This window comes from Nipponia nippon, unplaced genomic scaffold (genome assembly GCF_047370975.1).
Source record: "Nipponia nippon isolate SJK-2023a ecotype South Korea unplaced genomic scaffold, ASM4737097v1 scaffold_28, whole genome shotgun sequence".
NCBI lineage: Eukaryota > Metazoa > Chordata > Aves > Pelecaniformes > Threskiornithidae > Nipponia > Nipponia nippon.
Genome location: NW_028262345.1, coordinates 405,112 through 432,877, shown reverse-complemented (window position 1 = coordinate 432,877; position 27,766 = coordinate 405,112). Strand labels below are relative to the sequence as shown.

At 58.1% G+C, this 27,766-nt stretch overlaps 3 protein-coding genes across 7 annotated transcripts; all 3 read left to right on the top strand.

Annotated features, from left to right (window-relative positions):
• Positions 1–24: 24 nt before the first annotated feature.
• Positions 25–7,969, top strand: EI24 (EI24 autophagy associated transmembrane protein). 3 transcript variants are annotated; one of them, XM_087763320.1, is made up of 11 exons: positions 25–163; positions 2,308–2,455; positions 3,856–4,001; positions 5,575–5,635; positions 6,229–6,295; positions 6,453–6,577; positions 6,677–6,796; positions 6,889–7,000; positions 7,137–7,248; positions 7,348–7,422; positions 7,543–7,969. In XM_087763320.1, exons 2-11 carry the CDS (start codon positions 2,414–2,416, stop codon positions 7,739–7,741), a joined length of 1,059 nt encoding a protein of 352 aa, XP_087619446.1. In that variant the 5' UTR covers positions 25–163; positions 2,308–2,413; the 3' UTR covers positions 7,742–7,969. The 3 variants fall into 3 exon arrangements, with proteins under 3 accessions (XP_087619446.1, XP_087619444.1, XP_087619445.1); XM_087763318.1 differs by having other exon boundaries at positions 6,109–6,295; XM_087763319.1 differs by lacking the exon at positions 25–163 and adding an exon at positions 359–1,784 and having other exon boundaries at positions 6,109–6,295.
• A 174-nt stretch (positions 7,970–8,143) lies between these two features.
• STT3A (STT3 oligosaccharyltransferase complex catalytic subunit A) lies at positions 8,144–18,444 on the top strand. 2 transcript variants are annotated; one of them, XM_087763316.1, is made up of 19 exons: positions 8,144–8,328; positions 10,052–10,139; positions 10,317–10,442; positions 10,737–10,797; positions 11,435–11,556; positions 11,835–11,980; positions 12,254–12,344; positions 13,060–13,166; positions 13,561–13,725; positions 14,266–14,446; positions 14,985–15,140; positions 15,331–15,422; positions 16,113–16,268; positions 16,382–16,570; positions 16,654–16,770; positions 16,852–16,954; positions 17,588–17,776; positions 17,895–18,010; positions 18,098–18,444. In XM_087763316.1, exons 1-19 carry the CDS (start codon positions 8,299–8,301, stop codon positions 18,134–18,136), a joined length of 2,274 nt encoding a protein of 757 aa, XP_087619442.1. In that variant the 5' UTR covers positions 8,144–8,298; the 3' UTR covers positions 18,137–18,444. The 2 variants fall into 2 exon arrangements, with proteins under 2 accessions (XP_087619442.1, XP_087619443.1); XM_087763317.1 differs by lacking the exon at positions 8,144–8,328 and adding an exon at positions 8,356–8,420 and having other exon boundaries at positions 18,098–18,443.
• Positions 18,445–18,645: 201 nt separating this feature from the next.
• On the top strand, positions 18,646–27,173 carry CHEK1 (checkpoint kinase 1). Of its 2 annotated transcripts, XM_087763477.1 has the most exons (12): positions 18,646–18,817; positions 20,297–20,520; positions 20,618–20,682; positions 20,756–20,825; positions 21,420–21,608; positions 22,105–22,209; positions 22,282–22,377; positions 22,451–22,559; positions 23,307–23,484; positions 24,505–24,636; positions 24,728–24,829; positions 26,926–27,173. In XM_087763477.1, the coding sequence occupies exons 1-12, from the start codon at positions 18,753–18,755 to the stop codon at positions 27,019–27,021; spliced, it is 1,431 nt and encodes a 476-aa protein (XP_087619603.1). In that variant the 5' UTR covers positions 18,646–18,752; the 3' UTR covers positions 27,022–27,173. The 2 variants fall into 2 exon arrangements, with proteins under 2 accessions (XP_087619603.1, XP_087619602.1); XM_087763476.1 differs by having other exon boundaries at positions 22,105–22,377.
• The last annotated feature ends 593 nt before the right edge of the window (positions 27,174–27,766 follow it).

Sequence of the window (27,766 nt, the reverse complement as noted above, 5' to 3'; positions counted from 1 at the left end):
GCCGTGCGCATGCGCATCAGCCCCCCCCCGCCGGCGCGGCGGCCCCCGCGCCTGCGCAGTGGCGGGAGGTTCGGCGCCTGCGCGCTGCGTGGCGGCCGGGCCGCCGGGAGCTGGGCCGCTCTGCCGCGCCGTGCCCCCCTCGGCCCGCAGCCCGCGGCCGCCGGTGAGTGCGGGCGGGGACCGGGGGGAGCCCCGAGCTGGCGGTGGGGGGCGGCCCGGAGGTTACCGGGGGAGGCCATGGGGGTCCCCCCCCCCCCGGGGACTGTGGGGACAGTCATGAGGTAACCGTGGGCCTCAAGGGAGCCGTGGGGCAACCCTGAGGTAATCTGGGGGCCCGGGGGATCCGTGGGGTAACCCTGAAGTAATTTGGGGTCTCGGGGGATCCGTGGGACAGCCCTGAGGTAATTTGGGGATCCGTGGAGCAGCCCTGAAATAATTTTGGGGTCCGTGGAGCAACCCTGAGGCAATTTGGGGATCCGTGGGTCAGCCCTGAGGCAACTTTGGGCCCTGGGACCACCATGGGGGCAGCCCTGAGGTAACCGTGGGCCTTGGGGAGAATATGGGGCAACCCTGAGGTAATTTGGGGATCTGTGGGGCAACCCTGAGGTAATTTTGGGATCCGTGGAGCAACCCTTAGGTAATTTTGGGTCCCGGGGAATCCGTGGGGCAACCCTGAGGTAACTTTAGGATCCGTGGGGCAACCCTGAGGTGATTTTAGGATCCATAGGGCAACCCTGGGGTAATTTTGGGCTCCCGGGCCACCATGGGGGCAGCCCTGAGGTGACTGTGGGGCAACCCTGAGGTAATTTGGGGATCTGTGGGGCAACCCTGAGGTAATCTGAGGATTCATGAGGCAACCCTGAGGTAATTTTGGGCCCCAGGGCCACCGCGGGGCAGCCCTGAGGTGACTGTGCCCCCCACAGACGCTTCTCTGGGACCATGGAGACAGCCCTGAGCTGAAATTGTGTCCCCCCCCCTCCCCTCCCGAGGAAGCTCTAGGGGTGGCTGCCCCCAGTAATGGCAGGGACAACCCTGAGGTAAATTTGAGCTCCCACCCCGGGGCACCCACGGGGCTCACCCCCACTAACAGTGGGGCATAACTGTGGGGCAGGTCTGGGCTCCCCATCCCAGGCACCTCTGGGGTGCTACAAGGATTCCCCCGCCTTGCACGGGGACCCCCAACCCTGGGGTGCCCCCCAGTCACCCAGCAATACCCCTGGGTCACAATAAATCAGGCAGGGCCTTCTGCAGAAGCCGGGTCAGGTCTCGCTGTATTTAACATACACATTTCCGAGCCTGAAGGGTGGCGAGGCGCGGCCGCCTGGAACAAAGAAAACGCTCCTTTCTGCCTTTTGTTTCTGCCGCGACCCGGACCTTGGATGCCTCGGATGCCAGGCTGAAGCGAAAAGACCCCAGCGCCGTGCGTGGGGCTGAGCGTGTCCGCTTTGGAGGCTTGGTTTGAGGGTGAAGGTGCCTGTGATTAACTCGATGTCAGTGAAGCTGGAGGCAGGTTCCGTCCCACAGTTTCATCCGAACTGGCATTCGCTGCTTCACAGGAGCGCAGTTCAAACCCTGGCAGGTTTTGTCTCGGAATAATCAAAATAAAAACCTTTTTGTAATCATTTTTAATTGCTTGTATCCTGCGCTGCGTGTTAGAGAGCAACAGCAACGCTGACGTGTTGGGGCTTGTGGCACCAGCCTGCTCCAGAGCTGCCGGTAGCTCCTGCCTAGGAGAAGAAGTGGTTTGAATCCTGGTGGAAAAGCTCCCCGAGTTTTATTAGCTGGTGATTTATTTATTTTTTTGTCTTACTTCGGACGCTGTCTGTATTTCTGCGGCGCTTTACAAGAAGACTTAGCACAATGCTTTTGGCAAAGGGCTGTTTGGCGTAATTACTGCTTTTGGGCAAAAGCTTATGGGACAGCTCAAGAGCTGCCCTCGTTTCGTCAGGCTCCTAATTGTAGACCTCGAGATTCTTACCCGGCGTGCGAGGAAGAGGAGGCGCGGAGCTGTAAAGCGTTAAATTAACGCTGGATTTAGCAAAGATGTTTTCACACCTCTCGGGGCTGGCTCTGCTGCCTTGTCTTTTCCGAATATGAGCTGTTCCCGGGACTCCAAGTTCATTAATACGAGATACCGTGGAATTAACAGGACAGGTCCTTTCTCCGGCCGTAGGTTGGAGAATGGTTGCCTGATGGGAAGCCAGTGAGCCTGTTGAAAATCGCCAGGGTGTGATTTAGCTTGTAATTACCCCGCTCAGACCGACGCTGTTAACGCCTGCCGCGGTCCCGTGTTTTCTCTCTCCGCAGGCTCCACCCGTTTCCCATCTCTCCAGGATGAGAGAGGTTTGGGTTCGGCTTTTCCCCTCTCCCTGTAGTTGATAGTTTTGGAACCAGAGGTGATGCTGGAGTCGAGATGGCGGACAGCGTGAAAACCTTCCTTCATGACCTCGTCAGGGTAAGTCTCCGCCTTTCGGGCCCTCTGTCGTAGGGACTGGTCTCGTTTGATGTGGGGAGCACCCTCCTTCCCTACGTCCTCGAGGGTGGATTAAAAAATTTGAAGGAAAAGGGGCTGTGGGTGTATTTGAACCAAAGACGTCAATTTTGTAAAGCAGAGGTACCCGTAGGCAAGCTTTCTGCTCGCCGGTGACGGTTAGATTTGACGTGGCTGTGCGGGATGTGTTGCTCCCCAGGTGTTTTCTGGGATGATTTCCTCCCGAGCCGGTCCTTGTGCCGTGTGCCTGTTGCAAAGGGCTCGGTGTTCCTCCGGGGCGCTGCCGAACCTGCGACGGATTTCCTCTGGGCAAGAGTTAATTTATAGTATGAACGTCGCAGTTGTGTCACGGTGATGAGGCGTCGCGTGAACTCGGTGCTCCCGCGCTGTCTTGTATCATCCAGGTGTAAATACAGGCTTAAAAACATTCGTGACGTGACACTAAGAAACAACTGGTTTCCACAAATAACTCGATTTGATCTTAAAAAGCTGTGGCGCGCTGGCCACGATCTAACGCGGGAGGACTCGTGTCGTTTCACGATGCCCTCACGCCATCTGTAAAGCAGCGGGGAGAGCAGCCCGTGTAATTAATTTCCACCTCATTAGGTACCAGCAGCATCACGTTTTTCCATTTTAGGACACGCGTTTGGCATCAAAATTTATCCTTTTTGGTCAAAAACTCCGTATACCGAACTGGCGTGTGGGTCACCTGGGTAGTGACACTGTCCTGGCTCACGCTAGCGTCCTTACGGTCTTTATTTTGAAGGGAAATTTTGATAACGATGGCTTTTGAGGCTGGAAATCACTGCGCGTGGAGTACTAGGAGTCTTTTAAGGGAAACGGGTTGGCACGGACGTGGCTGATGCGAGGATGTTTCTGGGATGTTTTTATTCCATCAAGCTTGTACCTATAGTCCGGCCGCGAGGACTTCGCACATCCGAAACATTTTGTGTCGTTCTATTTTCTTGGCCTTAGGAATGCTGGCAGGGGAAGAAGGGCTTTCTGCCAGGCGGAAGAAACGGGCTGGGAGAGATCCGACTCTTTGGCTTTTGCCAGGGTTATAAATAGCGGATATGGGATGAGAAATCACACCTTTTTTAAAAAAAATAAATAAATAAATAAAAGGGAAAATACTGCTGGAACGTGCGGTGATTTAGGTCACCGGGCCGTGGAAAACAGTCGCCGTCGCTGCTCCGAACCTTGGCTCCGGCTCAGCCTGGCGCTGGCTTCCCCTGCTAGCCGGGGAGCGAGGCCGGCCGCGCTAAAATCCCTGTCCGGGGAGGTTTTCGGTGGCCTGGGTGGGCCGCATCCCCTCCCTCCTCTCTTGCGGAGTGGAGCGTGACGGCCTCCCCTCATATCCGCAGGGAATTAAGGACTCCATCTGGGGCATCTGCACCATCTCCAAGCTGGACGCCCGGATCCAGCAGAAAAGGGAAGAGCAGAGGCGAAGGAGAGCGAACAGCGCGCTCGCCCAGCGGAGGTTTCACATGGAGGAGAAGAAGCAGGAGACGTGAGTACGGGGCCCGATGCGTCGTACGTCGGGTCGTTCGCCGCTTCGCTTGTAGGCCGTCGAGGGCAGGGAGAGCGAGCGCGACTCCGCCCGGAGCTTTGAGGAGCCCGGCGAATTGCAAAACCTCCGCGAGTCACAGCGATTTGGCTGAGTTTGTGCTTTCGGGGTTTTTTTTTTCTCCTAAATATCCGCCGTATCGCGGTAGCCTGGCTAAAAGGGAAGTTGAGGTAAGCGGGGTTTAAGAAATAAAGCCATAATTGTTGCCCGCACGAAGATCTCCGTAAAAAATACTTGTTGGATCCGTCGGAGACCTGGCAGCGCTTGCGGCGTACGTTGGCAAACGGTCCGTAAACCCAGTCGCACTGAAGCGCGGAGCCAATAAATATGGAAAACGTGATGGAAACGCCCTTTTTCCACTCCTTTTTCCACTCCGTGTGACGACACTGGAGCTGTTACCGTGAGATAAGTCGTCAGACCTTCTACGACGTTTGACAATTAGCACGCAATTAGTTTGAAATAATAATAATAGAAGGTGTGGAGTTATAAAGCTGAAAGATTTCTGGGTTTCTTGTCTTCCCGAGCGCTCGTGCCATCTCAAAAATTGGGGTTTTTTTGGTGGCAGTCGCGGGATCAGGGAAGAAACGGCAGCTCCGATCCAATTTACGCATCCGGGGCGGATCGAGTCTCTTTTTTTTTCCCCCGCAACCGTCTACTGAGGCTGGAAATGCCGGAATTGCATCCGCGTGGGAGCTGAAACAGCATCCGTTCTTCCGTCTGCCTCCCAAACCGTGCCGAAACGTTTCTCCGCTGCCCTGATGACGGTCGGGCTGGCGCCGAACGCGGCGACGTTTGGTCAGCGAGACGCTTTTCGAGACGTCTTGACAAATGATTCCGACTCGCTCGGCGGTAGTCCGACTTTAACTCGAGGTGATGGAGAATTCCCGATCCCTCCCAGCTCACAGATGTTCCGGCACGCGGGCTGCCCTTGAGGAATTATATATCATTCCTATATTATACATAATTCCTATACGGGGGGATTAAACAGTCGTGTTTTCCTGGTTTTCCTTGTAACGAAAGGAAGCAGAAGCCGACGGGAAAAGCGCTGCGGCGTCCCGCAGAGCCGCCGTAGGTAACGCTGCAAAGCGAGAGAAGCCGAAACCCCGAGCTGAAAACAGCCTCTTCCAAAAACAAAAAGCACCCAAAAGGCCCTAATTTTATCGCGGCGAGAGTTTTGAAGAGCACAAAACCCGAAATCTCTAATAAATGCTTAAAAAACTGGAAGAAAGCTTTGCTTTTCTTCCGTTTCGGTGCGGAGACGGGGAATTAATAAAGGTTGAAAGCGTCTCCCTGAGGTAAATCTCCTACGCTGGTTGGAACCTGGCGCGCATCTGCGCCCGGATTTCTCCCAGGATCCCCCGTGGTTCGGATCGAATCGGTTGAGCCGTTTCTCCGCGCCATCCCTAAGGCATCCAAAACGCGGGACGGAAGCGGTTGTCGCTTGTTTAGGGGACGTTTGTCCAGGCGTTGGCACCTTACCGCGCCTCTCACCCGTCTCTCTCCTGCTCCTCCGCAGCGAACCCCGGATAGTGAGCCGGATATTTCAGTGTTGCGCCTGGAACGGAGGCGTATTCTGGGTAAGCGGGAGATTTTTATTCTTTTCCCTGTTAAAAAGCCCCGCTCCGGTGAGCGGGAACGTACGCTGTCGGTGGTGAGCCCTCGGCTTGGCTGCGGGAATTGGTCGGAGCCGTGAAATTCCCAGTCCCGATGGTGTGTTTTAAGGGATAGAGGATCGGAGGCTCGCTTGGGAAAGCCGCGCGGTAAACCCGAGCTGTTTTCCGAGTCTTTGAGACCCCTTTTCCCCCAAATATTCAATCCCTGCTCCGTCGCCGCCTGGGATATCGCTTTAGCAAATTGATTATTGATAGATTAAAGACATTTCCTCAGCTCTGGCCTCACCGCGGCCGTTTAACGAGGCTAATCCTTAACGAAGCAGCCTAATAAATCGCCGCCTTCGCTCTTCCACGAAACCGCGGCCGGGGACGAGAAATCCGCGTGGAAAACATTCCGGTCGCGGGCTCGATTATAGATTTTGACCGGGTTTAAGCAGAGATCCTCGGTTCCGTGTTCACGGATCGCTGCGTGGAGGAGCAGGCTGAGGCGGGGAGCGGGAGAAACGACGGCGCGACGCCTCGCCGAGAACCCCTTGTTTCTTTTTTTCCCCCCGCAGCTTAGTCTCTTCTTGTTTTACCGAGTATTCATCCCCGTCCTCCAGTCGGTCACGGCGCAGATCATCGGTAAGTACCCACGGGGTGGGTTGGTTGTTGGTTGTTTTTTTTTCACCATTAAATAAAAAGCGAACGGGGAACGTTGATTTCAAGAGCAAAGGTTGGGGTCGGAGGCGTCTCCCGATATCCCGCCGCTTCCTGACGTGGTTTTTCCCCCCCCTCGAAGGCGACCCCTCCTTGCACGGCGACGTCTGGTCCTGGCTCGAGTTCCTCCTCACCTCCATTTTCAGCGCCCTCTGGGTCCTTCCCCTCTTTGTGCTCAGCAAAGTGGTCAACGCCATCTGGTTCCAGGTGGGTGACGGCATCCCGCACCCGGAACGAGGCGGGGAATCGCCTCCTTATCCCCTTTTCCGCGGATTTATTTTTTTTTGGGGGCGGGGGGGGGGGCAGGACATCGCGGATCTGGCCTTCGAAGTTTCCGGCAGAAAGCCTCATCCCTTCCCCAGCGTCAGCAAAATCATCGCCGACATGTTGTTCAACCTCTTGCTGCAGGCGCTCTTCCTCATCCAGGTGAGCTTACGCCGTCACCAGCCCAAAAAAATAAATAACGGGGCGATTCCGGAGCGCTCCTGCCTCCCCTCCTCCCTTTTTGTTATCCCTAGGGAATGATCGTGAGCCTCTTCCCCATCGATCTCGTCGGCCAGCTCGTCAGCCTCCTCCACATGTCGCTGCTCTACTCCCTCTACTGCTTCGAGTACCGCTGGTTCAACAAAGGTGAGCGCCGCTCCCTTTTTTTTCCCCAAACCGAGGCTTTTTCGCCTCAAAACGGCGCCCGAGCCGCCTTTCCCTGCCGGGTTGATCCGGAGCCAACCGTGACGAGCTCCTTCCCGCCGGATTTTCTTCCCGCCAGGGATCGAAATGCACCAGCGCTTATCCAACATCGAGAGGAACTGGCCTTACTACTTCGGCTTCGGCTTGCCGCTGGCTTTCCTCACGGCGATGCAATCCTCTTACATCATCAGGTGCGTTGCCGGGCCGCCATCTTAGAGCCCCTCCTCTACGTAAAACCCGCTCCGTTTTTACCGTTACCTGAATTTTATCCTTTTTCCCCCCTTTTCCAGCGGTTGCCTCTTCTCCATCCTCTTCCCTCTCTTCATCATCAGCGCCAACGAAGCCCGCACCCCCGGCAAAACCTAGTGAGTGCCCCTCCAATCCGCCCCGGAATCCCCCCCCCCGCCGCCGCCGCCGCGGCTTTTCCCGGCGTCGGGAACGCTTTTCCGACGCCGGGAGCCTGACGGGTTCCCCTTCCCTTTCAGCCACTTCCAGCTCCGTCTCTTCTCCCTGGTGGTTTTCCTCAGCAACAGACTCTTTCACAAGACGGTTTACCTCCAGTCCGCCCTGAGCGGCGCTTCCTCTTCTTCCTCTTCCTCTTCCTCTTCCTCCTCCTCCTCCTCCGAGCGCCTCCTTTCCCCCCAGCCCTCTCCCGCCAAACACACGCCGGCTGCGGGGCGCTGAGCCCCTTCCCCTCCCTCTCCGGCGCGGGGAGGGTGATTTTTGACGTCGTCCCCCCCCCCCCCCTCCCCGCGCATGCACCGTGACGTGGAAAAGAAAAAACCCCACCCCCCCCCCCCCCAAAAAAAAAAAAACAAAACCACCACCTTTCCGGGGTTGTTTTTGGGGCGCTTTCTCGACTTTTCTCTGGGATTTTCACACTGACGCATTAAACGGAGCAGTCACGATTTGCAGCCGCCCTCTGCCTGCCCGCTCCTTGCCGCCGAGCCGGGCGGGGGGGACCCCACGGGGGACCGGGACCCCGCGGGGGATCGGGCCCCGCCGCGCCCCTTCCCCGCCCACGTGGCGCCACCCGTGTGGCGGGAGCGGCCCCTCGCTTCCGCATCCGCCCACGTGACCTTGCCCTCGTGACCCGCCCGGTCACGCCCTCCCCAAGCCCAGACGGACACGTCACGCCTCGTTGTCAGCCGGCCCCGCCCGCCCCGCGCTCCGCCAATCGGAGGGCGACGGGCGAGGCGCGCGGCGTCCCGCCCTCGGCTGAGAGCCCGGCGCCGCGGCCAATGAGCGCGGCCGCTTGTGGAGTGGCGTCGGTGAGATCCAATGGGGGGCGGGCCGCCGCGGCGGGCAAGGGCGGCTGCGCGGGGCGGATGGCCGGGGCGGCGGGGCCGAGCGCGGCGCCCGGGTGAGGGCCGCGGCCCCGGGGCTGAGGGGTGGCGGGGGCCTGTGGGGCGAGGGGCTGTGGGGTGCCCAGGCCTGCGGGGCGAGGGGCTGTGGGGATATGGGGTGCCCAGGCCTGTGGGGCGAGGGGCTGTGGGGTGCCCAGGCCCGTGGGGTGAGGGTCTGTGGAGTTGTGGGGTGCCCAGGCCTGTGGGGTGGGGGGCTGTGGGGTGCCCAGGCCTGTGGGGTGGGGGGCTGTGGGGATATGGGGTGCCCAGGCCTGTGGGGTGAGGGGTTGTGGGGTGCCCGTGCCTGTGGGGTGCCCAGGTCTGTGGTGAGGGGGTTGTGGGGTGCCCAGGCCCGTGGGGTGACGGTCTGTGGAGTTGTGGGGTGCCCAGGCCTGTGGGGTGAGGGGTTGTGGGGTGCCTGTGGGGTGCCCAGGTTTGGGGTGAGGGGGTTGTGGGGTGCCCAGGCCCGTGGGGTGACGGTCTGTGGGCTTGTGGGGTGCCCAGGCCTGTGGGGTGAGGGGTTGTGGGGTTCCCAGCCTTGTGGGATCGTGGGTTTTGGGGTGGGCGATGCTGTGGGGTGCCCAGGCCCGTGGGGTGAGGCACTGCTGGCTGTCGGGCTGGAGCCTTTGGGGTGCGGACCTACGGGGTGCCCAGGGCTGGGGGGCGAGGGGTCGTGGAGCGACGGGGTGCAGGGCGCAGCACAGGGGGCTGGGGGGGGGGGGGGGCACGGTGTCTCGTAGGGCACAGGCGAGCTTGGAGGGGCCAGTGGCAAGAGCGAGGCCATCCACAGCCCAGGGACAGCCTTTCCTCCTTCCCCCCCCAGTATCTAGGGACCGGTTCCCCCAGCCCCTCTGGCGGTACTGGGTGGCGAAGGGTCCCCCAGCACCCTGTGAGTCATCTGCCAGAGGTGTGGAAATGGGGGTGCCGGTGGTGCCGCCCTGGCAGAGCCGCTCGTGCCTGGGAAGCATCTGTGTGTGATCGTTACTAGCTGCTGTTTCTTATCCAGGGGAACCAGGAAATAATTACAGCACGGGCTGGTTTCCCTGTCAATTATTGGCGAACGCGTGCAAGTCAGAATCGCTTCTGGGTCACAGACGGACCCAGGCCCAGTTTGTATTTTATTTTTAAATCTCAGCCTGTCCCAATCTGCTCCCCCCCGGCGTTGTAGCTCAGAGATGCGAACGGAGGGTTTACCCACCAGTTCTGGGACTGAATCAGCAGGGATGAGCGGGTTTTTTTCCGGACTGATTGGGCAAAGAAGTATTTTAAAGAAACGAGAGTGTTTTCAAGACGTTATTCTCTGGCCACGGTTTCACTTCCTTGGTGCCTAATGCTAGGATTTTCCTCCGCCCAGGGAGGTTGAATGCAACGGTCAAGTTGTCCGATAGAAGCAAAGCTGACCGACTGTGCTGGTCCGCGGTAGGAAATCCCTGGGATGTATATGTTTAACATCAATAATTCCAAACGGGAGCGGCCAGGAGCCGTTCAGACCTCCTATATACGAGAATGCAGCGCCGAATTCTCGCGATCCCCATGGGTTACCTGTTTCGTGCATCGCTTACAGATGGTGGTTAAGTTCCAGAGACCAAGCAGGGAAAACTTAGTCGTTTTGCTGAAAGTTTACACCTGGGTTTTGTTTTGTACGCAGAGAAACGGACGCGTCCTCTGCCCCGAAGAAGTTCTGGTCTCTGTAAAAGAAAGAAAAACCTCCGCCGAGACTTGGGGCGAGCCATCAGGTGAGGATGGGAGGCAAGGGGATTTGGGGAGGGAGGCACGGATCAGCGAAAGCACCTGAAGGGTGGACGACGGCCTCCTTGGGCAGCAGCGGGGTGTTTAAGGTCCTATTTTACGAAGCGTTTAGAGACGTCGTGGAGCTGGCTCGCTCTTTGATCACCTTCCCTCTTTGTTTTCAGGTGTTCAAGCGTCCTCGATCTCCGCCTTTGATGCGAAAATGACCAAGTTAGGGTTTCTCCGGCTCTCCTACGAGAAGCAAGACACGCTGCTCAAGCTCCTCATCTTGTCGATGGCAGCCGTGCTGTGTAAGTCCGTGTCCTGCCGTGCCGGCTGTGCGGAGGGCTGCTCGTGCCCTCGAAGGGGGACCCCGGGATGGAGCTGCCTCTGCTCCTTCTCTTTTTTTATAGTTGCGAAGCTCTTGAGCGAACGCTTTTATTCCTTCCATATCGATTCTTTTGAAAAACACGTCTTTCTCTATCTTCCTAATGACAAGCTTGAGACGGAAACCATTTTAATCAGTGAAAGTAGATGAGAAACCTGACAAAACTCTGGCTCAGTGAGTGTTGTAAATTCACTCCGCCCTTCTTCTGTGGTTGCAGCTTTCTCCACGAGGCTTTTTTCCGTCTTAAGATTCGAAAGCGTCATCCATGAATTTGACCCGTGAGTGTCTTCCTCCCGTTTTGTGAGGTTTTTCTCTTCTGGAGCGCGCGGAAGTTGGGTGGTGGTTGCTGGGCTCAAGTTAATCCCCGTTGAGGAGGAGGGATTTGGAGGGCGGTTTTCAGTACAGCTAGTTTTTCCTCTTCTGGACCCAAAATTCACCTCTCAGTTCCCAGGACTGAGATCTAACTTGGGGTAATCGCCCAACACCTCTTTTATGCTGGTGATTCTCTGCCTGAGCAGGGCACAACAGGAGAGGGGGCTCCTAGGACAGCTTGTGTCCGCGTCCCAGGGTTGTTGCTGGTTAAATCAGGCGCGAGGGAGAACGTTACCTTTGCAAACCCGCTTTTTAAACCCCCTGGGAGGAGGCATGAAGCTTTGCAGCCGAGGTTTGGGGTAGTCTGGGGAAAATGGAGTAGTTCCCTCGGCATGGAAAACACGCGGTCGGCCGTTAGGACGCGCTCTTACCCCTAGACGTCGGAGAAGGGTATCCCAACGGGCACGCGGTTTGGTACTTGGCCTGTCCAAAGCTGCCTCGTTGTCTGAACGCTCGTTAAGGACTGGGGTTGTGACGCGAGGAGCGGTGAGCGGTCGATGTATCTATACATGCGGGGATGCTTAGCACTTGTCGCCGTTACAGGTATTTTAACTACCGCACAACCCGCTTTCTGGCGGAGGAGGGCTTCTATAAATTCCACAACTGGTTTGACGACCGAGCGTGGTACCCCTTGGGCAGGATTATCGGTGGGACCATTTATCCAGGTAAGCCGTTGGGCTTCTGCTGAGCCGAAACGCGCCTCGCACAGGGGAAAAGAGGAGCAGATTTGGGAGAGGGGCGGGTAGCGTACGCGGAGCAGAGCCCTGAGCGCCAGCGGGGAGAGGAGGGGAGCTCGGGGGACACCCTTCATCGAGGCATCCCGAGCAGCAGCTCCTTCCCGGCGAGATTTTCGGCTGCTCTGCTGTTCATCGCGAGCAAACGACCCCCGGTGCCGCGAGCGGACCGAGAGCACCCCGATAACGGTGGTGTTTCTGTCCCGCAGGCCTGATGATCACATCGGCGGCGATTTACCACGTGCTGCACTTCTTCCACATCACCATCGACATCCGAAACGTCTGCGTGTTCCTGGCTCCGCTCTTCTCCTCTTTCACCACCATAGTGACTTACCACCTCACCAAAGAGCTCAAGGTAAGGGGAAGGTCGGGGCTACCTTGGAGGCTTTCGCTTTACGGAGGAGCAGGGGCCGCGTGCCTTTCGGAAAGGCGGCTCGCGGCTGTGTCGCAGGTTTGGAGGTGACCACCAACCCCAGAACTTCTGGGAAGCGGAAGATCCGTTTTAAAATTTAACTGTAACGCTCAGTTTTTACTCCTTTGAGGCATAGCCCTGGGTGGTACAGCATGATAATGAAAGTCCAAAAAACCGATGGCTTTTCCACCCTCTGGCTGTGTTTTTTTTCCCCAGGATGCAGGGGCAGGACTCCTTGCTGCCGCCATGATCGCCGTCGTGCCCGGGTACATCTCTCGATCCGTCGCCGGCTCCTACGATAATGAAGGTGAGTTTGCGGCACTCGGAGCAGGGAAACCTTTAACAGCTTTGGGAAACGATGGCAAAGCTGCTACGGAGCACGACAGAAAAACCATCCTTTCGCAGCGAGCCCTGCCAGGTCCCTGCGGTTTACTAACCCGACGGCTCGGAGACCGGTGGTTGTTCTCGCCTCCGCAGTTGGGAAGAGGGAGCGCTTCCCGATGCCGGCAGCGAGCGCACCCCGTTCCCCGAATGCCCTTGTTTGCAAGTCAAAAAGGGTTTTGCCGCCTCCACCAGCTCTGCTTGGGATCGGAGCTGCTCTGTGGCTCCCCCGTGGTTTTATCTCTGTTCCGGCAATGACTTTGGGGCTGGCAAAGGCGGCAATCTCGTCATCGATGCCCAGGGCAGAAGGGGATCCAGGTTCCTCTCCCATAGCTGGGCTCTCAGTGGCCACGTAAGGAGTCGCTGTGTCCGGAAAGGCTAGCTGGTGTGGCTAGAAGAAGCCACGTTGAGCTGTTACCTACAGTAAGACACAAACATCGCAGTCTTTTAGAAATCAGAGATGAAACCCTTTTCCCAGGCCTGGCTCTTTGTGCGAGGTGCTGGTCCGTCTTCTGATGGAGCAGCAAAAGCGTTTCTATATCTATTTTTAAGGCAATTGAGCGCTCTGCCGCGCCCCAGGGGTTACATTAACGTTTCAGGGCTGGCGTGAGCTTCCTTTGACCTTTCTGTGTCCTACCCAGGTATCGCCATCTTCTGCATGCTGTTAACCTACTACATGTGGATCAAAGCCGTCAAAACGGGCTCCATCTATTGGGCAGCAATGTGCGCTCTTGCCTATTTCTACATGGTAAGCGTTCCTTCTCCCGACGCCGAAGTATTTCTGACTCCGAGGACCGAAAATACACGGCGTGCCGTTCCTGCGTCCTTGCGTTCAGGGAGCTAGAACCTCTGCCAAGGGCTTGGCGTGAAAACGGAATGGATGCTTTCTTCATTCATTTCCACTTAGCAAAACTAGCGGGTTTTTGCGCAAAGTTTTACTAATAGCGTTGAAAAACCTGGCCTTCTGGCAGCTGTGACTGTTGAGGACGCCCTGGGAGAGAGCAGATCCCGGCTGGCGTTAGCGCCAGGGGAAAATCCCGCGCGCGATCCCAGGAAAATCAAACCCGCCGCCTTCGACCTCTCCTGTGCGACCTGTTCCCTCCTGGAACTTGGGTTTTTTGTTTTTTTTTCTCTCTTGGCAGGTCTCCTCGTGGGGTGGCTACGTCTTTCTGATTAACCTCATCCCCTTGCACGTTCTTGTGCTGATGCTGACCGGACGCTTCTCCCACAGGATCTACGTAGCCTATTGCACAGTCTACTGCTTGGGAACCATCCTCTCCATGCAGATCTCCTTTGTTGGCTTCCAGGTGGGGACCGGAATGATTTGCAGACTCAAGGACGGTCGTTTCGTGGGTTATAGCACAACAACAGCGAGGCGGCACCCCGTTTCTCTTCTTGCCTTCGCCGTTGATGTTATAAGTGGGGGCTGGCTTCTAGTTCTAGCCCCCGTTACGCTGATTCGTTGCGACCTTCGGCAAGATGAGGTTTTGGAGGTGCCGGGTGGCTTCCAAAACTGCAAACAACCTTCACGGCACCGGTTGCCTTTCTTGAAAATATTTCTGTTTTCGGTGAAGGAAAGGCTCACGCCCGTGTGCGTCTTGGTATAGCAGGAAAAATGCCCGCTTCGCTCAGGTTTTCACAAGAATCGGTGTAATTTTCCGTGTGGATTCCTATCTGGGAATCGAAGCTGATGTAAGGAAGCGACTCGTGCCAGCCGTGCCGTCCGCGGGGAAGGGACGGTTTACCCGTGACTTTGCTGAGAAGCGATTTGTAAAAATAAGCCGCTGTCGGGCGCAACGCGACCCTCGTTCTCCTCCGTAGCTCATCACGCTCTCCTCCGCTTGCAGCCTGTCCTCTCCTCGGAGCACATGGCTGCCCTTGGCGTCTTCGGCTTGTGTCAGATCCACGCCTTCGTGGACTACCTTCGGAGCAAGCTGAACCCGCAGCAGTTCGAAATCCTCTTCAGGAGCGTCATTTCCCTGGTTGGCTTCGTCCTCCTCACCATCGGGGCCGTGCTGATGCTGACAGGTAGCCTGACGATGAGCGCGTTTCGCCGCCGGCTTTGCCTCGCTTTCTTTTCTTTTCCTTGCTTTGAAGAGCACGTAATTTGTCAATCCTAATTCCGCGTTATTGCCCGCACTGCGGTTTCAGTGCTCGCGAGCCTCCCTCTACGGAGGAGGCTGGGACCTGCCCTAATTTCTGCGTTAGCGGGGAAATATTGAAGAAGCAGCTCTAAGATCTGGGCTCCGGGTGACACGAGGCGCAGAGCGAAACCTGCCGTGACTCAGCACGCGCTGGGGACGCTGAGCCGATGCTTCAGAAACCGAGTGTCGATCTGTAGTAGCGAAGAGATGCTAAGAATGTAGGTCGGGTGGGGGAGAAGGCTTTTTAGGGTAAAATTGCCCTGTGTTCCCTTTCTAAAATGGCAGTTTTGAGTAACAGAGATGTTAAACGAGGTCCAGGATTGCTCATTCACGTGCTTCCCCTGTGAGGGAACGTATCGGCGTTGCTGGTTACTCTGCTGGAACTGAAGATGATTATTTTTTTTTTTCCTCCTCTTTCCTAGGGAAAATCTCCCCGTGGACGGGGCGTTTCTACTCCCTGCTGGATCCTTCCTACGCAAAGAACAACATCCCCATCATCGCCTCCGTCTCCGAGCACCAGCCCACCACTTGGTCCTCCTACTACTTTGACCTGCAGCTTCTCGTTTTCATGTTCCCAGGTGAGCCCGGCGCCGCTGTCGTCACATCCCCGATTTATTACATCAACGTACGACGCCGGAAGGGTTTTATTCTCTCTCCTCACGGTGCCGAGTCTGCCGTGGAGCGCTGCCTGCCTCCGCCGGCTGTTTTTTTATTTCGGGCACCGGATCGTGAAGGTGAACCTGACCCGTTTCTCTTTCCCCTTTGCAGTCGGTCTGTATTACTGCTTCAGTAACCTCTCGGACGCCCGCATTTTTATCATCATGTACGGGGTGACCAGCATGTACTTCTCCGCTGTGATGGTGAGCGCTGCGGCCTGCTGGGCGCAAGCAGGATGACGAAATGGTCTTAACGAAGCTGATTGAGTTTATTTTTCTGAACTCGTTAATGATGGTTCTTCCGCCTTGAGCCGGTGGAAACGTTCATGAGGCTTTTCTCCCTTCCTTAAAACTGGTTTATTCGCCCCTCTGCACGGCGAGGGAATGTGACGTTGCAAAACTTACTGGTTTTGGTGTTGCTCGCTTCCATGTGGCCACCGCTGTCCGCCACTGGGTCTCCCTTCCTGGTCTCCCATAGCCGAGTTGCAAACCCAAACAATTTTTCCAGGTATCCGAGCAAGGACCGATGCCGAAGGGCTGCTTAGGAGCCCGTTTCCACTCTCGCTCCAGCACCCCAAGCCCTAAATGCGGGTTGATTTCTGGTGTGGAGGCACCTCCTAATTCTTGGCTCCACCTAAGATTGCCCGAGGGCGTTAAATTCTGCACCTTGGCCAATTTTGAGGTCTTCAGAGAACTTTCCTGGGGGTGTCTGAGATGGTGGCAGCTCCCAGCCTGCACCCGCTAAAAAAATCAGCGACGGGTTTATCTGGAGGCTGATGCTTCTGCTGAATTTGAGGTGCTGCGATAGGGATGGCGTTGAATTTCTCTCTTCTCTTGGATTTCTGCCCTGATTTCTTCTCCAACAGGCACTGACTCTTCTGCTGCTGCCCGTAGGTGCGTCTTATGCTGGTGCTGGCCCCGGTGATGTGCATCCTGTCCGGCATCGGGGTTTCTCAGGTGTTGTCCACCTACATGAAGAACCTGGATATCAGCCGACCGGACAAGAAGAGCAAAAAGCAGCAAGACTCCACCTACCCTATCAAAAACGAGGTGAGCATTGGGCCGGCTCGGGAAGGGGGAGGAGACACCTAGTCCTGGTGGGGACAAGTGCAGGAGGCTGGTGGCCTCTTCCCTCCAGCGTTGACCCCCGTTTCTTCCCCCAGGTTGCCAGTGGCATGATCCTGGTCATGGCTTTCTTCCTGATCACCTACACCTTCCACTCCACCTGGGTGACCAGCGAGGCGTACTCCTCCCCCTCCATCGTGCTGTCCGCCCGGGGTGGGGACGGCAGCAGGATCATCTTTGATGACTTCCGAGAAGCTTATTACTGGCTGCGTCACAACACGCCGGAGGTAAAGGACGGGGGTAACTGGGGCAGCGGGGACCCAACGTTGTCCGCCGAGGCGCTGACGGCACGTCTGGTGTTTGGGTGCAGGACGCAAAGGTGATGTCCTGGTGGGACTATGGGTACCAGATAACCGCCATGGCCAACCGGACCATCCTGGTGGACAACAACACCTGGAACAACACGCACATCTCCCGCGTCGGTCAGGTAGGTCCTGCCCTCGCTTGCCGCCTTGCCCTGACTTTCTGGGGGCATCGCGTGGCGTGACTGACTCCGCGTCTGCTCCAGGCGATGGCATCGACGGAGGAGAAAGCCTACGAGATCATGAGGGAACTGGACGTCAGCTACGTCCTTGTCATCTTCGGAGGCCTCACTGGGTATTCGTCTGACGGTAAGATCTTGCTCTGAGCTGGGTCAAACCCATCCAAAAAGACTCTCAGAGGAGCAAAGTCCCACCTTCAGCTGAGGCTGCGAAGTGGAAACGGTACCAAAATGCTCCTCTCTTAAAGCTGCGTGTACCTTTTTTGCTCACCCCCAACTCAATTCCTCATCCTTTGCCCCAACTCAACTCAACTCCTCAGTATTTGCCCCCCAGCTCTTTGCCCTCAACTCAACTCCTCACTCTTAGGCCCCCAACTCAACTCTTAGGCCCCCAACTCAACTCTTAGGCCCCCAACTCAACTCCTCGCTTTTTGCCCGCCAACTCAACTCAACTCTTTGCCCTCAACTCCTTGCTCTTTGGCCCCCAACTCAACTCCTTTCTCTTTGGCCCCCAACTCAACTCCTTGCTCTTTGGCCCCCAACTCAACTCCTTGCTCTTTGGCCCCCAACTCAACTCCTTGCTCTTTGGCCCCCAACTCAACTCCTTGCTCTTTGGCCCCCAACTCCTTTCTCTTTGTCCCCCAACTCCTTTCTCTTTGTCCCCCAACTCCTTTCTCTTTGTCCCCCAACTCAACTCCTCACTCTTTGCCCCCCAACTTAACTCCTTGCTCTCGCCACCAACTCTTTGCTCTCCACCTTTCAGACATCAACAAGTTCCTGTGGATGGTGCGGATCGGGGGCAGCACGGACACGGGGCGCCACATCAAGGAGCACGACTACTACACCCCCACGGGGGAGTTTCGGGTCGACCGCGAGGGCTCCCCGGTGCTCCTCAACTGCCTCATGTACAAGATGTGCTACTACCGCTTCGGCCAGGTCTACACCGAGGCCAGTAAGTCCCCAAAACCGCCCCCCATGGGGGGGGACACCACTTTTGGGGCACCCCACTGTGCCCCCAACATCTTCGGGGTGCGACGCGGCAGCGCTGCCTGTACTTTGCCCTCTCCTAGAGCGACCGCCGGGCTACGACCGGGTGAGGAACGCCGAAATCGGCAACAAGGACTTCGAGCTGGACGTGCTGGAGGAGGCGTACACCACAGAGCACTGGCTGGTCCGAATATACAAGGTACGGCCCCAAAACAAGCCCAAACCCCCCAGATTTGGGAAAAAACCATTAAATTTCACCTAACCCAACCTTTTTTTTACCGCTCAGGTGAAAGATTTGGATAACCGCGGCTTGTCGAGAACGTAGAGGAGCTGCCGCCGGCCGCGCTGCGCACCGCACTGACCTGTGAAGCAGAAATATTTTGGGGTGTTTCTTTTTTTTTTCTTTTTTGTCGGATTTTTGGGGTTTTTTTTTGGGGGGGGGGGGGGTGGCTTTATTTTTTGTTTTATACCGTTTGTAAGCGCAGGCAGCAGCGGGACGTCCCTGCCCGTCCCTGCCTGCCCCTGCCTGCCGGGGAGTGATTTTTATATACGCACGGAACAGTCGCCAAATCGGAAATAACGGCTTTAACCGGGGATTGATTAATGGGGAATTAAAAATAATAATAATAATAATTAAAGACCAAAAAAAAAAGCGATTTTAGTGGGTTTTTCCCCAAATTCTGCTGCTTCCCCCCCCCCCCCCCCCCCCCCCCCCCCCCGCCGCGGGGGAGGGGATTTTTGGGGGCGTTTTGCTGCTTTGAGTGGATTTGAGAGAAAATTTGGATTGGGTCGTGGTGGGAGGGGAGGGGGGGCGGGGCCCGGGCGCGCTGCGCGCGCAGGGCGGGGCGTGGCGCGGCGCGGTGGCGCTGGCGGGAAAAGGCAGCGTGGCGGGAGCGGGGCCGGAACCGGTGGCGGAACCGGTCGCGATAGCGGTCGCGGGGATGGCGGTTCCCTTCGTGGAGGACTGGGACCTGGTGCAGACGCTGGGCGAAGGCGCCTACGGGGAGTGAGTGCGGCGGGGCCGGGGGGCGGGGAGCTGCCGCCGGGGCGCGGCCCTTGCACGCCCCTTGCACGCCCCCTGCTTGCCCCTTGCTTGCCCCTTGCCTGGCTGTTGCACGCCCCTTGCCTGCCCGCTGCATGGCCGCTGCTTGCCCCTTTTGTGCCCGCTGCTTGCCCCTTTTGTGCCCGCTGCTTGCCCCTTTTGTGCCCGCTGCTTGCCCACTGCATGGCCACTGCTTGCCCCTTTTGTGCCTCCTGCTTGCCCCCTGCTTGCCCGCTGCATGGCCACTGCTTGCCCCTTTTGTGCCCGCTGCTTGCCCGCTGCATGGCCACTGCTTGCCCCTTTTGTGCCCGCTGCTTGCCCCCTGCTTGGCTGTTGCGTGCCCCCTGCTTGCCTGCTGCATGGCCACTGCTTGCCCCTTTTGTGCCCCCTGCTTGCCCCCTGCTTGCCCCTTTTGTGCCCGCTGCTTGCCCACTGCATGGCCACTGCTTGCCCCTTTTGTGCCCGCTGCTTGCCCACTGCATGGCCACTGCTTGCCCCTTTTGTGCCCGCTGCTTGCCCCCTGCTTGGCTGTTGCATGCCCCCTGCTTGCCCGCTGCTTAGCCGTCACATGCCCCTTGTGTGCCTGCTGCTTGCCCACTGCATGGCCACCGCTTGCCCCTTTTGTGCCCACTGCTTGCCCCCTGCTTGGCTGTTGCATGCCCCTTGTGGGCCCGCTGTTTGGCCATTGCATGCTCCTTATGTGCCTGCTGCATGGCCACTGCTTGCCTGCTGCTTGGCCGTTGTGTGCCCCTTGTGTGCCCATTGCATGGCCGCTACTTGCCCACTGCTTGCCCCTTGTGTGCCCGCTGCTTGCCCCTTGCTTAGCTGTTGCTTGCCCCTTGTGTGCCCGCTGCTTGGCCATTGCTTGGCTGTTGTATGCCCCTTGCGTGCCCGCTGCTTGCCCACGCTTGCCCACTGCTTGCCCGCTGCTTGCCCCTTGCGTGCCCGCTGCTTGCCCGCTGCTTGCCCCTTGCATGCCTGCTGCTTGCCCGCTGCTTGCCCCTTGTATACCCGCTGCTTGCCCACTGCTTGCCCCTTGCATGCCCGCTGCTTGCCCACTGCTTGCCCCTTGCATGCCCGCTGCTTGCCCACTGCTTGCCCCTTGCATGCCCGCTGCTTGCCCACTGCTTGCCCACTGCTTGCCCCTTGCGTGCCCATTGCTTGCCCGCTGCTTGCCCACTGCTTGGCTGTTGCTTGCCCCTTGCGTGCCCACTGCGTGCCCACTGCTTGCCCGCTGCTTGCCCCTTGCGTGCCCACTGCTTGCCCACTGCTTGGCTGTTGCTTGCCCCTTGCGTGCCTACTGCTTGCCCGCTGCTTGCCCCTTGCGTGCCCGCTTCTTGCCCATTGCTTGGCTGTTGCGCGCCCCTTACGTGCCCACCGCACGGCTGCTGCTTGCCCACGGCTTGCCCGCTGGGCGCCCCGCTGACCCCCCACCGGCCCCAGGGTGCAGCTGGCCGTCAACCGCCGCACCGAGGAAGCCGTAGCCGTCAAAATCGTGGACATGAAGCGCGCGGCCGATTGCCCGGAGAACATCAAGAAGGAAATCTGCATCAACAAGATGCTCAACCACGAGAACGTCGTCAAATTTTACGGGCACCGGCGGGAAGGCGCCACGCAATACCTCTTCCTGGAGTACTGCAGCGGCGGCGAGCTCTTCGACCGCATCGGTACGCCCGCTAAAACACCTTTTATAGAAAACGGCGCGTTAAAAAATTAACCCCGAAACGGTCGAGAGTTGCTCTTCCCCTTATTCTCCTCGCGCAGAGCCGGATATCGGGATGCCGGAGCCGGAGGCGCAGCGTTTCTTCCAGCAGCTGATCGCCGGCGTGGTGAGTGCGGCGGCGCTGGCGGCGCTGGCGGCGGGCGTCCCCGCGCGGCGCTGACCCGTCGCTCCGTCCCCAGGTCTATCTGCACAGCATCGGCATCACCCACCGCGACCTGAAGCCGGAGAACCTGCTGCTGGATGAGCGAGGTGGGGCAGGCGGCGCAGCCCGCTCCGCCCCCCGACCTTTCGTTCTGGAATTTGGTTCTGGAATTTGGTTCTGGAATTTGGTTCTGGAATTTGGTTCTGGAATTTGGTTCTGGAATTTGGTTCTGGAATTTGGTTCTGGAATTTGTGACCTTTAGTTTTGAAATTTACTTTTGAAATTTACTTTTGGAATTTACTTTTGGAATTTACTTTTGGAATTTACTTTTGGAATTTACTTTTGGAATTTACTTTTGGAATTTACTTTTGGAATTTACTTTTGAAATTTACTTTTGAAATTTACTTTTGAAATTTACTTTTGAAATTTTGACCTTTAATTGTGACGGTTTAATCGTGACTAATTTTGGTGCTGGGATTTTGGTGCTGGGAATTTGGTGCTGGGATTTAATTCTGGGATTTAATTCTGGAATTTATGACCTTTACTTTTGAAATTTACTTTTGAAATTTTGACCTTTAATCGTGACAGTTTAATCGTGACTAATTTTGGCGCTGGAAATTTGGCGCTGGAAATTTGGCACTTGTATTTCAACTTTTATTTCAACTTTTAATTTTAATTTTTCATTTTGAATTTGGGCCCAGACAACCTGAAAATCTCCGACTTCGGCTTGGCCACCGTCTTCAGGCACAACGGCCGGGAGCGGCTGCTCAACAAGATGTGCGGCACCCTGCCCTACGTGGCCCCCGAGCTGCTGCGGCGCCCCGAGTTCCGGGCCGAGCCCGTCGACGTCTGGGCTTGCGGCGTGGTGCTGACGGCCATGCTGGCCGGAGGTGGGCCGCCGGCAACGTATGGGGGGACCTATGGAACGCAGAAGGTGGGGGGGCGGAGAGGATGCTCAAGGGACGCACGTGAAACGGGGGGGGGGGGGCGTGTGAAGGGCACAGAAAATCGCCGCGGTGGTGTAGTCGGTGCTGCTGCGGGCTTTTGCACGCCGCAGGGCTTTTGCACGCCGCAGGGCTTTTGCACGCCACAGGGCTTTTGCACGCCGCAGGGCTTCGCGGGCTGCAGGGCTTTGCACACCACAGGGCTTCGCGCGTTGCAGACCTTGGCACGCCGCAGGGCTTTTGCAGATTGCAGCGCCTTCGCACGCTGCACGCCTTTGCACGTTGCCCCCTTTTCAAACCACGCAGAACGGGTCTTTATTACCCCCTTTGCAAAACCTCTCTGTGCAAACCCTGCCGTGCTTCCTCCTTGGCTGCATCCCCCCGTTTCTCCCTGCTCCCTCTGCACCGGTGCAGTAACGCAGCGGGTTTTCTCCTCCGGCAGAGCTGCCTTGGGACCAGCCCAGCGATAGCTGCCAGGAATACAGCGACTGGAAGGAGAGGAAAACCTACCTCCCGCCTTGGAAGAAGATCGATTCGGCACCCTTAGGTAAGCAACCGGCACCCGGCAGCACCCGATGCCGCGCCGGCAATCGCCATTTCCCCGCTCTGTCTCCCTCAGCTTTGCTGCACAAGATCCTGACGGAGAGCCCGACGGCGAGGATCACCATCCCCGACATCAAGAAGGACCGGTGGTACAGCAAACCCCTCAAGAAGGGTAAGGGGCCGGCGGGGAACGCGCTCGTCCCCCCAGATTTGGGGGGGTCACTGGGTGTCTTCTGCCTTCGCAGGGGTCAAGCGGGCCCGCGTGTCCTCGGGGGGCGTCGCCGACTCCCCCGGCGGCTTCTCCAAGCCCGTCCGCTCCGATACGGACTTCTCACCGGTGAAGAGCGCGCTGGGGTGAGCCGCCGCGTCCCCTTTGCATCCCTCCCCGCGCGCTCCGGCTCGCAAGCGCGCGCCTGGGCGCTGCCAGGTCGCCTCGTTGGGTTTGTGCTGCTGGGGTTCGTTGCTGCGGGGGAAGCAGGAGCTTTCCCGCGTGTTTGCACGGTGCCGGGCTTTGCTCGTTGCAGGGCTTTGTACCCTGTGGGGCGTTGCAGGGCTTTGCGCAGCGCAAGGCTTTGCACGTTGCAGGGCTTTGCGTGCTGCAAGGCTTTGCACGTTGCAGGGCTTTGCGTGCCGCCGGGCTTTATACTTTGCAAAGCTTTACACGTTGCAGTGCGTTTACGCTTTGCAGTTCTTTGCACGGTGCAGGGCTTTGCACATTGCAAGGCTTTACATGCCACTGGGCTTTGTGCATTGCAAAGCTTTACACGTTGCAGGGCTCTGCGCGCTGCAGGGCTTTGCCCGTTGCAATCCTTTGCACGTTGCAGGGCTTTGCGCCCTGCAGGGCTTTGCACGCTGCGAGGCTTTGCACTTTGCAATTCTTTGCACGTTGCAGGGCTTCCCCTGTGTTTTCACCAGGAGGTGGTTTGGTGGAAACCACGCACAAGGCTGCGTTTACCCTGCTTGCGTACGCGCCGTCGTACAGAATCCTGCAAAATCCCACAGCGGTGCAATTCCCCTGCTCCGATACCTCCCCGTTCCCCACCCGTGCAATCTCTCCTTTGCACCCCCGTCCCTCATGTCCCGTCTCCCCTTGCATTGCAGCGAGGAGAAGGCGAGCTACTCCACGTCGCAGCCGGAGCCCGGCACCGGCGGGGCGCTCTGGGAGAGCGGGGCGGCCAGCATCGACAAGCTCGTGCAGGGCATCAGCTTCTCCCAGCCCGCTTGCCCCGACCACATGCTGGTCAACAGCCAGCTCCTCGGCACCCCCGGCTCCTCCCAGGTGCTGCGCGGTGTTCGGGGTGCAGCTCTGCAGGCTTCGTTGTGTCGGGGTGCAACTTTGCAGTGTTTGGGGGCGCGACTTTCCAGCATTTCGAATATCAAAATGCAACTTTGCAATATGGGGGATGCAGCTTTGCCGTGGGTTTTTTGGTCTTGGGATGCAGCTTTGCAAGGTTCATCATCGCGGGGTGCAACCTTGCAGCATTTGGGGTGCGACTGTGCAGTATTTGGGGTGCAGCTTTGCAAGGTTTATCATCGCGGGGTGCAACCTTGCAGCATTTGGGGTGCAGCTTTGCAGCATATATAACATTAGGGAGCAACTTCGCAATATTGGGGATGCAGCTTTGCATTATTTATCACCCCAGGGTGCAAGTTTGCAGTATTTGGAACGGAACTTTGCAGTATTTTTAGTATCAGGATGCAACTTTGCAATGTTTAGGGTGCAGCTTTGCAGCGTTTATAATACCAGGATGCAACTGCGCAATATTGGGGATGCGGCTTTGCAGTGTCTGTCATCCCGGGGTGCTACTTTGTAGTATTTGGGGTGCAATTTTGCCGTATTTTTAGTATCAGGATGCAACTCTGCAGTGGTTGGGGTGCAACTTTGCAGCATTTACGCTATCAGGGTGCAACTGCGGTGTTTGGGATGCAGCTTCGCATCCAATTTAGCACATCAGGGTCCAACTTTGCAGTGTTTATTATACTTGTGATGCAACTTTGCATTACGTATATAAGATTAAGAAGCAGATTTCTGCTCTTTATAATATTAGGGAGCAACTTTGCAATATTGGGGGTGCTGCTTTGCAGGTTTTATAATATTCGAGGTGCAACTTTGCAGTAGTTCTGCAACTTTGCAACCTGGGAGATGCAACTTTGCAACCTGGGAGATGCAACTCGCAGCCTTCACCATCAGGGGGTGCAGCTTTGCAATATTTATCCTCTCAAGGCCGCGGTTTTGCAGAGCCGGGGCTGCAACTTTGCGGGATTTATAACTTTTCAACCCCGTTTTTGGGGCCGGCAGAGCCCGTGGCAGCGGCTGGTGAAGCGGATGACGCGCTTCTTCACCAAACTGGACGCCGACGGCTCTTACCGCGCCCTGAAAGAGGTCTGTGAGAAGATGGGGTACGGCTGGAAGAAGAGCTGCACGAACCAGGTAGGGATTGGGGTGCAAAATCTGGGGTGCAAAATCACGCCGTCGCATCTGCAAATAATGGGGGGGGGGGGGGGGTGCTGTCGTTTTGCAGGTCACCATCTCGACCACGGACAGGAGGAACAACAAACTCATCTTCAAGGTGAACCTGGTGGAGATGGAGAGCAAGATTTTGGTGGATTTTCGGCTCTCCAAGGTGAGCGGGGGGCGTCGGGGGGGCGCGCGGTGGGTGCGAGGTGATGCAGGGTCTTGCGAGACTGTGCAAGGTTGGGTGCGAGACCCTGCAAGCTGATGCAAGACCGTGCACGGTGATGCAAGACCATGCAAGACTGGGTGCGAGGTGGGTGCGAGGTGATGCAAGACCACGCACGGTGATGCAAGACCATGCAAGGTTGGGTGCGAGGTGGGTGCAAGCTGATGCAAGACCGTGCATGGTGATGCAAGACCATGCAAGGTTGGGTGCGAGGTGGGTGCAAGGTGATGCAAGACCACGCACGGTGACGCAAGACCATGCAAGGTTGGGTGCGAGGTGATGCAAGACCATGCAAGATGATGCAAGACCATGCAAGGTTGGGTGCAAGACCGTGAGAGGTGGGTGCAAGCTGATGATGCAAGACCATGCAAGGTTGGGTGCAAGGCGGTGTTGGTGGGTGCAAGGTGATGCAAGATGGGCGCAGGGCAGCGGCCGGTGGGCGCACGGTAGCTGCGAGGTGATGCAAGGCGGCGTTGGTGGGCGCAAGGCAGCGCGTGATGGGTGCAAGGTGGTGCAAAACAGCACAAGGTGGGCGCAAGGTGGGTGCAGAGCGATGCAAGGTGGGTGCAAAGCGATGCAAAGCGGCGCGAGGTGGGTGCAGAGCGATGCAAGGTGGGCGCAAAGCGATGCAAAGCGGCGCGAGGTGGGTGCAGAGCGATGCAAGGTGGGCGCAAAGCGATGCAAAGCAGCGCGAGGTGGGTGCAGAGCGATGCAAGGTGGGTGCAAAGCGGCGTGAGGCGGGCGCTAGGCGGTGCAAGGTGGGTGCAAAGCAATGCAAAGCGGCGCGAGGTGGGTGCAGAGCGATGCAAGGTGGGTGCAAAGCGGCGTGAGGCGGGCGCGAGGCGGTGCAAGGTGGGCGCAAAGCGATGCAAAGTGGCGCGAGGTGGGTGCAGAGCGATGCAAGGTGGGTGCAAAGTGGTGTGAGGCGGGCGCGAGGCGGTGCAAGGTGGGTGCAAAGCGATGCAAAGCGGCGCGAGGCGGTGCAAGGTGGGTGCAAAGCGATGCAAAGCGGCGCGAGGCGGTGCAAGGTGGGTGCAAAGCGATGCAAAGCGGCGCGAGGTGGGTGCAGAGCGATGCAAGGTGGGTGCAAAGCGGCGTGAGGCGGGCGCGAGGCGGTGCAAGGTGGGCGCAAAGCGATGCAAAGTGGCGCGAGGTGGGTGCAGAGCGATGCAAGGTGGGTGCAAAGCGGCGTGAGGCGGGCGCGAGGCGGTGCAAGGTGGGTGCAAAGCGATGCAAAGCGGCGCGAGGCGGTGCAAGGTGGGTGCAAAGCGATGCAAAGCGGCGCGAGGCGGTGCAAGGTGGGTGCAAAGCGATGCAAAGCGGCGCGAGGCGGTGCAAGGTGGGTGCAAAGCGATGCAAAGCGGCGCGAGGTGGGTGCAGAGCGATGCAAGGTGGGTGCAAAGCGGCGTGAGGCGGGCGCGAGGCGGTGCAAGGTGGGCGCAAAGCGATGCAAAGTGGCGCGAGGTGGGTGCAGAGCGATGCAAGGTGGGTGCAAAGCGGCGTGAGGCGGGCGCGAGGCGGTGCAAGGTGGGTGCAAAGCGATGCAAAGCGGCGCGAGGCGGTGCAAGGTGGGTGCAAAGCGATGCAAAGCGGCGCGAGGCGGTGCAAGGTGGGTGCAAAGCGATGCAAAGCGGCGCGAGGTGGGTGCAGAGCGATGCAAGGTGGGTGCAAAGCGGCGTGAGGCGGGCGCGAGGCGGTGCAAGGTGGGTGCAAAGCGATGCAAAGCGGCGCGAGGCGGTGCAAGGTGGGTGCAAAGCGATGCAAAGCGGCGCGAGGCGGTGCAAGGTGGGTGCAAAGCGATGCAAAGCGGCGCGAGGTGGGTGCAGAGCGATGCAAGGTGGGTGCAAAGCGGCGTGAGGCGGGCGCGAGGCGGTGCAAGGTGGGCGCAAAGCGATGCAAAGTGGCGCGAGGTGGGTGCAGAGCGATGCAAGGTGGGTGCAAAGCGGCGTGAGGCGGGCGCGAGGCGGTGCAAGGTGGGTGCAAAGCGATGCAAAGCGGCGCGAGGTGGGTGCCAGTCGATGCAACCTCTCCCCGCGCAGGGCGACGGCCTGGAGTTCAAGAGGCATTTCCTGAAAATCAAGGGCAAGCTCAGCGACATCATCAGCACCCAGAAAGTCTGGCTGCCCGCCACCTGAGCCCCCTGCACCCCTCCTGCCTCCTTCCCCTCCTCCTCCTCCTCCTCTTCCTCCTGGCGGGGCTCCCGCGGCAGCACCCCAACGCCGTGAAGGCGACCGACCGCGCGCCGCAGATTTTAAAGGTTCAATAAAGCCCTGGGGGGGGAACGAAGCGAGGCCGCGTGCTGCGAAGGGGGGGTCGCAACGGGTCCCGGCCCGCGGAGGGTGCTGGGCTGGCCTGATGGGTGCAGCCAGGGTGCTGGGGGGGGGGGGGGCGATGCAAACCGGGGGCCCTGGGGTGCCAATTAAAAAAGGTGTTAAATAAAAAATAGCAATTAGGGGTCAGTTCCCCCCCCCCAGCTTATTTTCACCCCAAAAAGGGGCAGCGGCATCGTGGGGGGCGATAGAACCCGGTTTATTCCATATTTTGGGGGGTGGTTTGGGTGCAATACAGCTTTTTTTTTTTTTAATTGGGGGGGGGATCTCAACAAGCGTGGGGCTTGTTCACCCTGAAACCTCCTGATGGCGTTCACCCTGAAACCTAACTGATGGCGTTCACCCTGAAACCTAACTGATGGCGTTCACCCTGAAACCTCCTGATGGCGTTCACCCTGAAACCTACTGATGGCGCAGCCAGCGTAAATCCCAGTCCAGGGTCTCCGCCGAAGCCCTGCAGCCCGAAACCGGCCTGTTACACCCCGGCGGGATTTCGGGGCTGACCCCCCCCCCCCCCCTCGCTCCCCCTTTCCTGCCTTGGCTCAAGGCA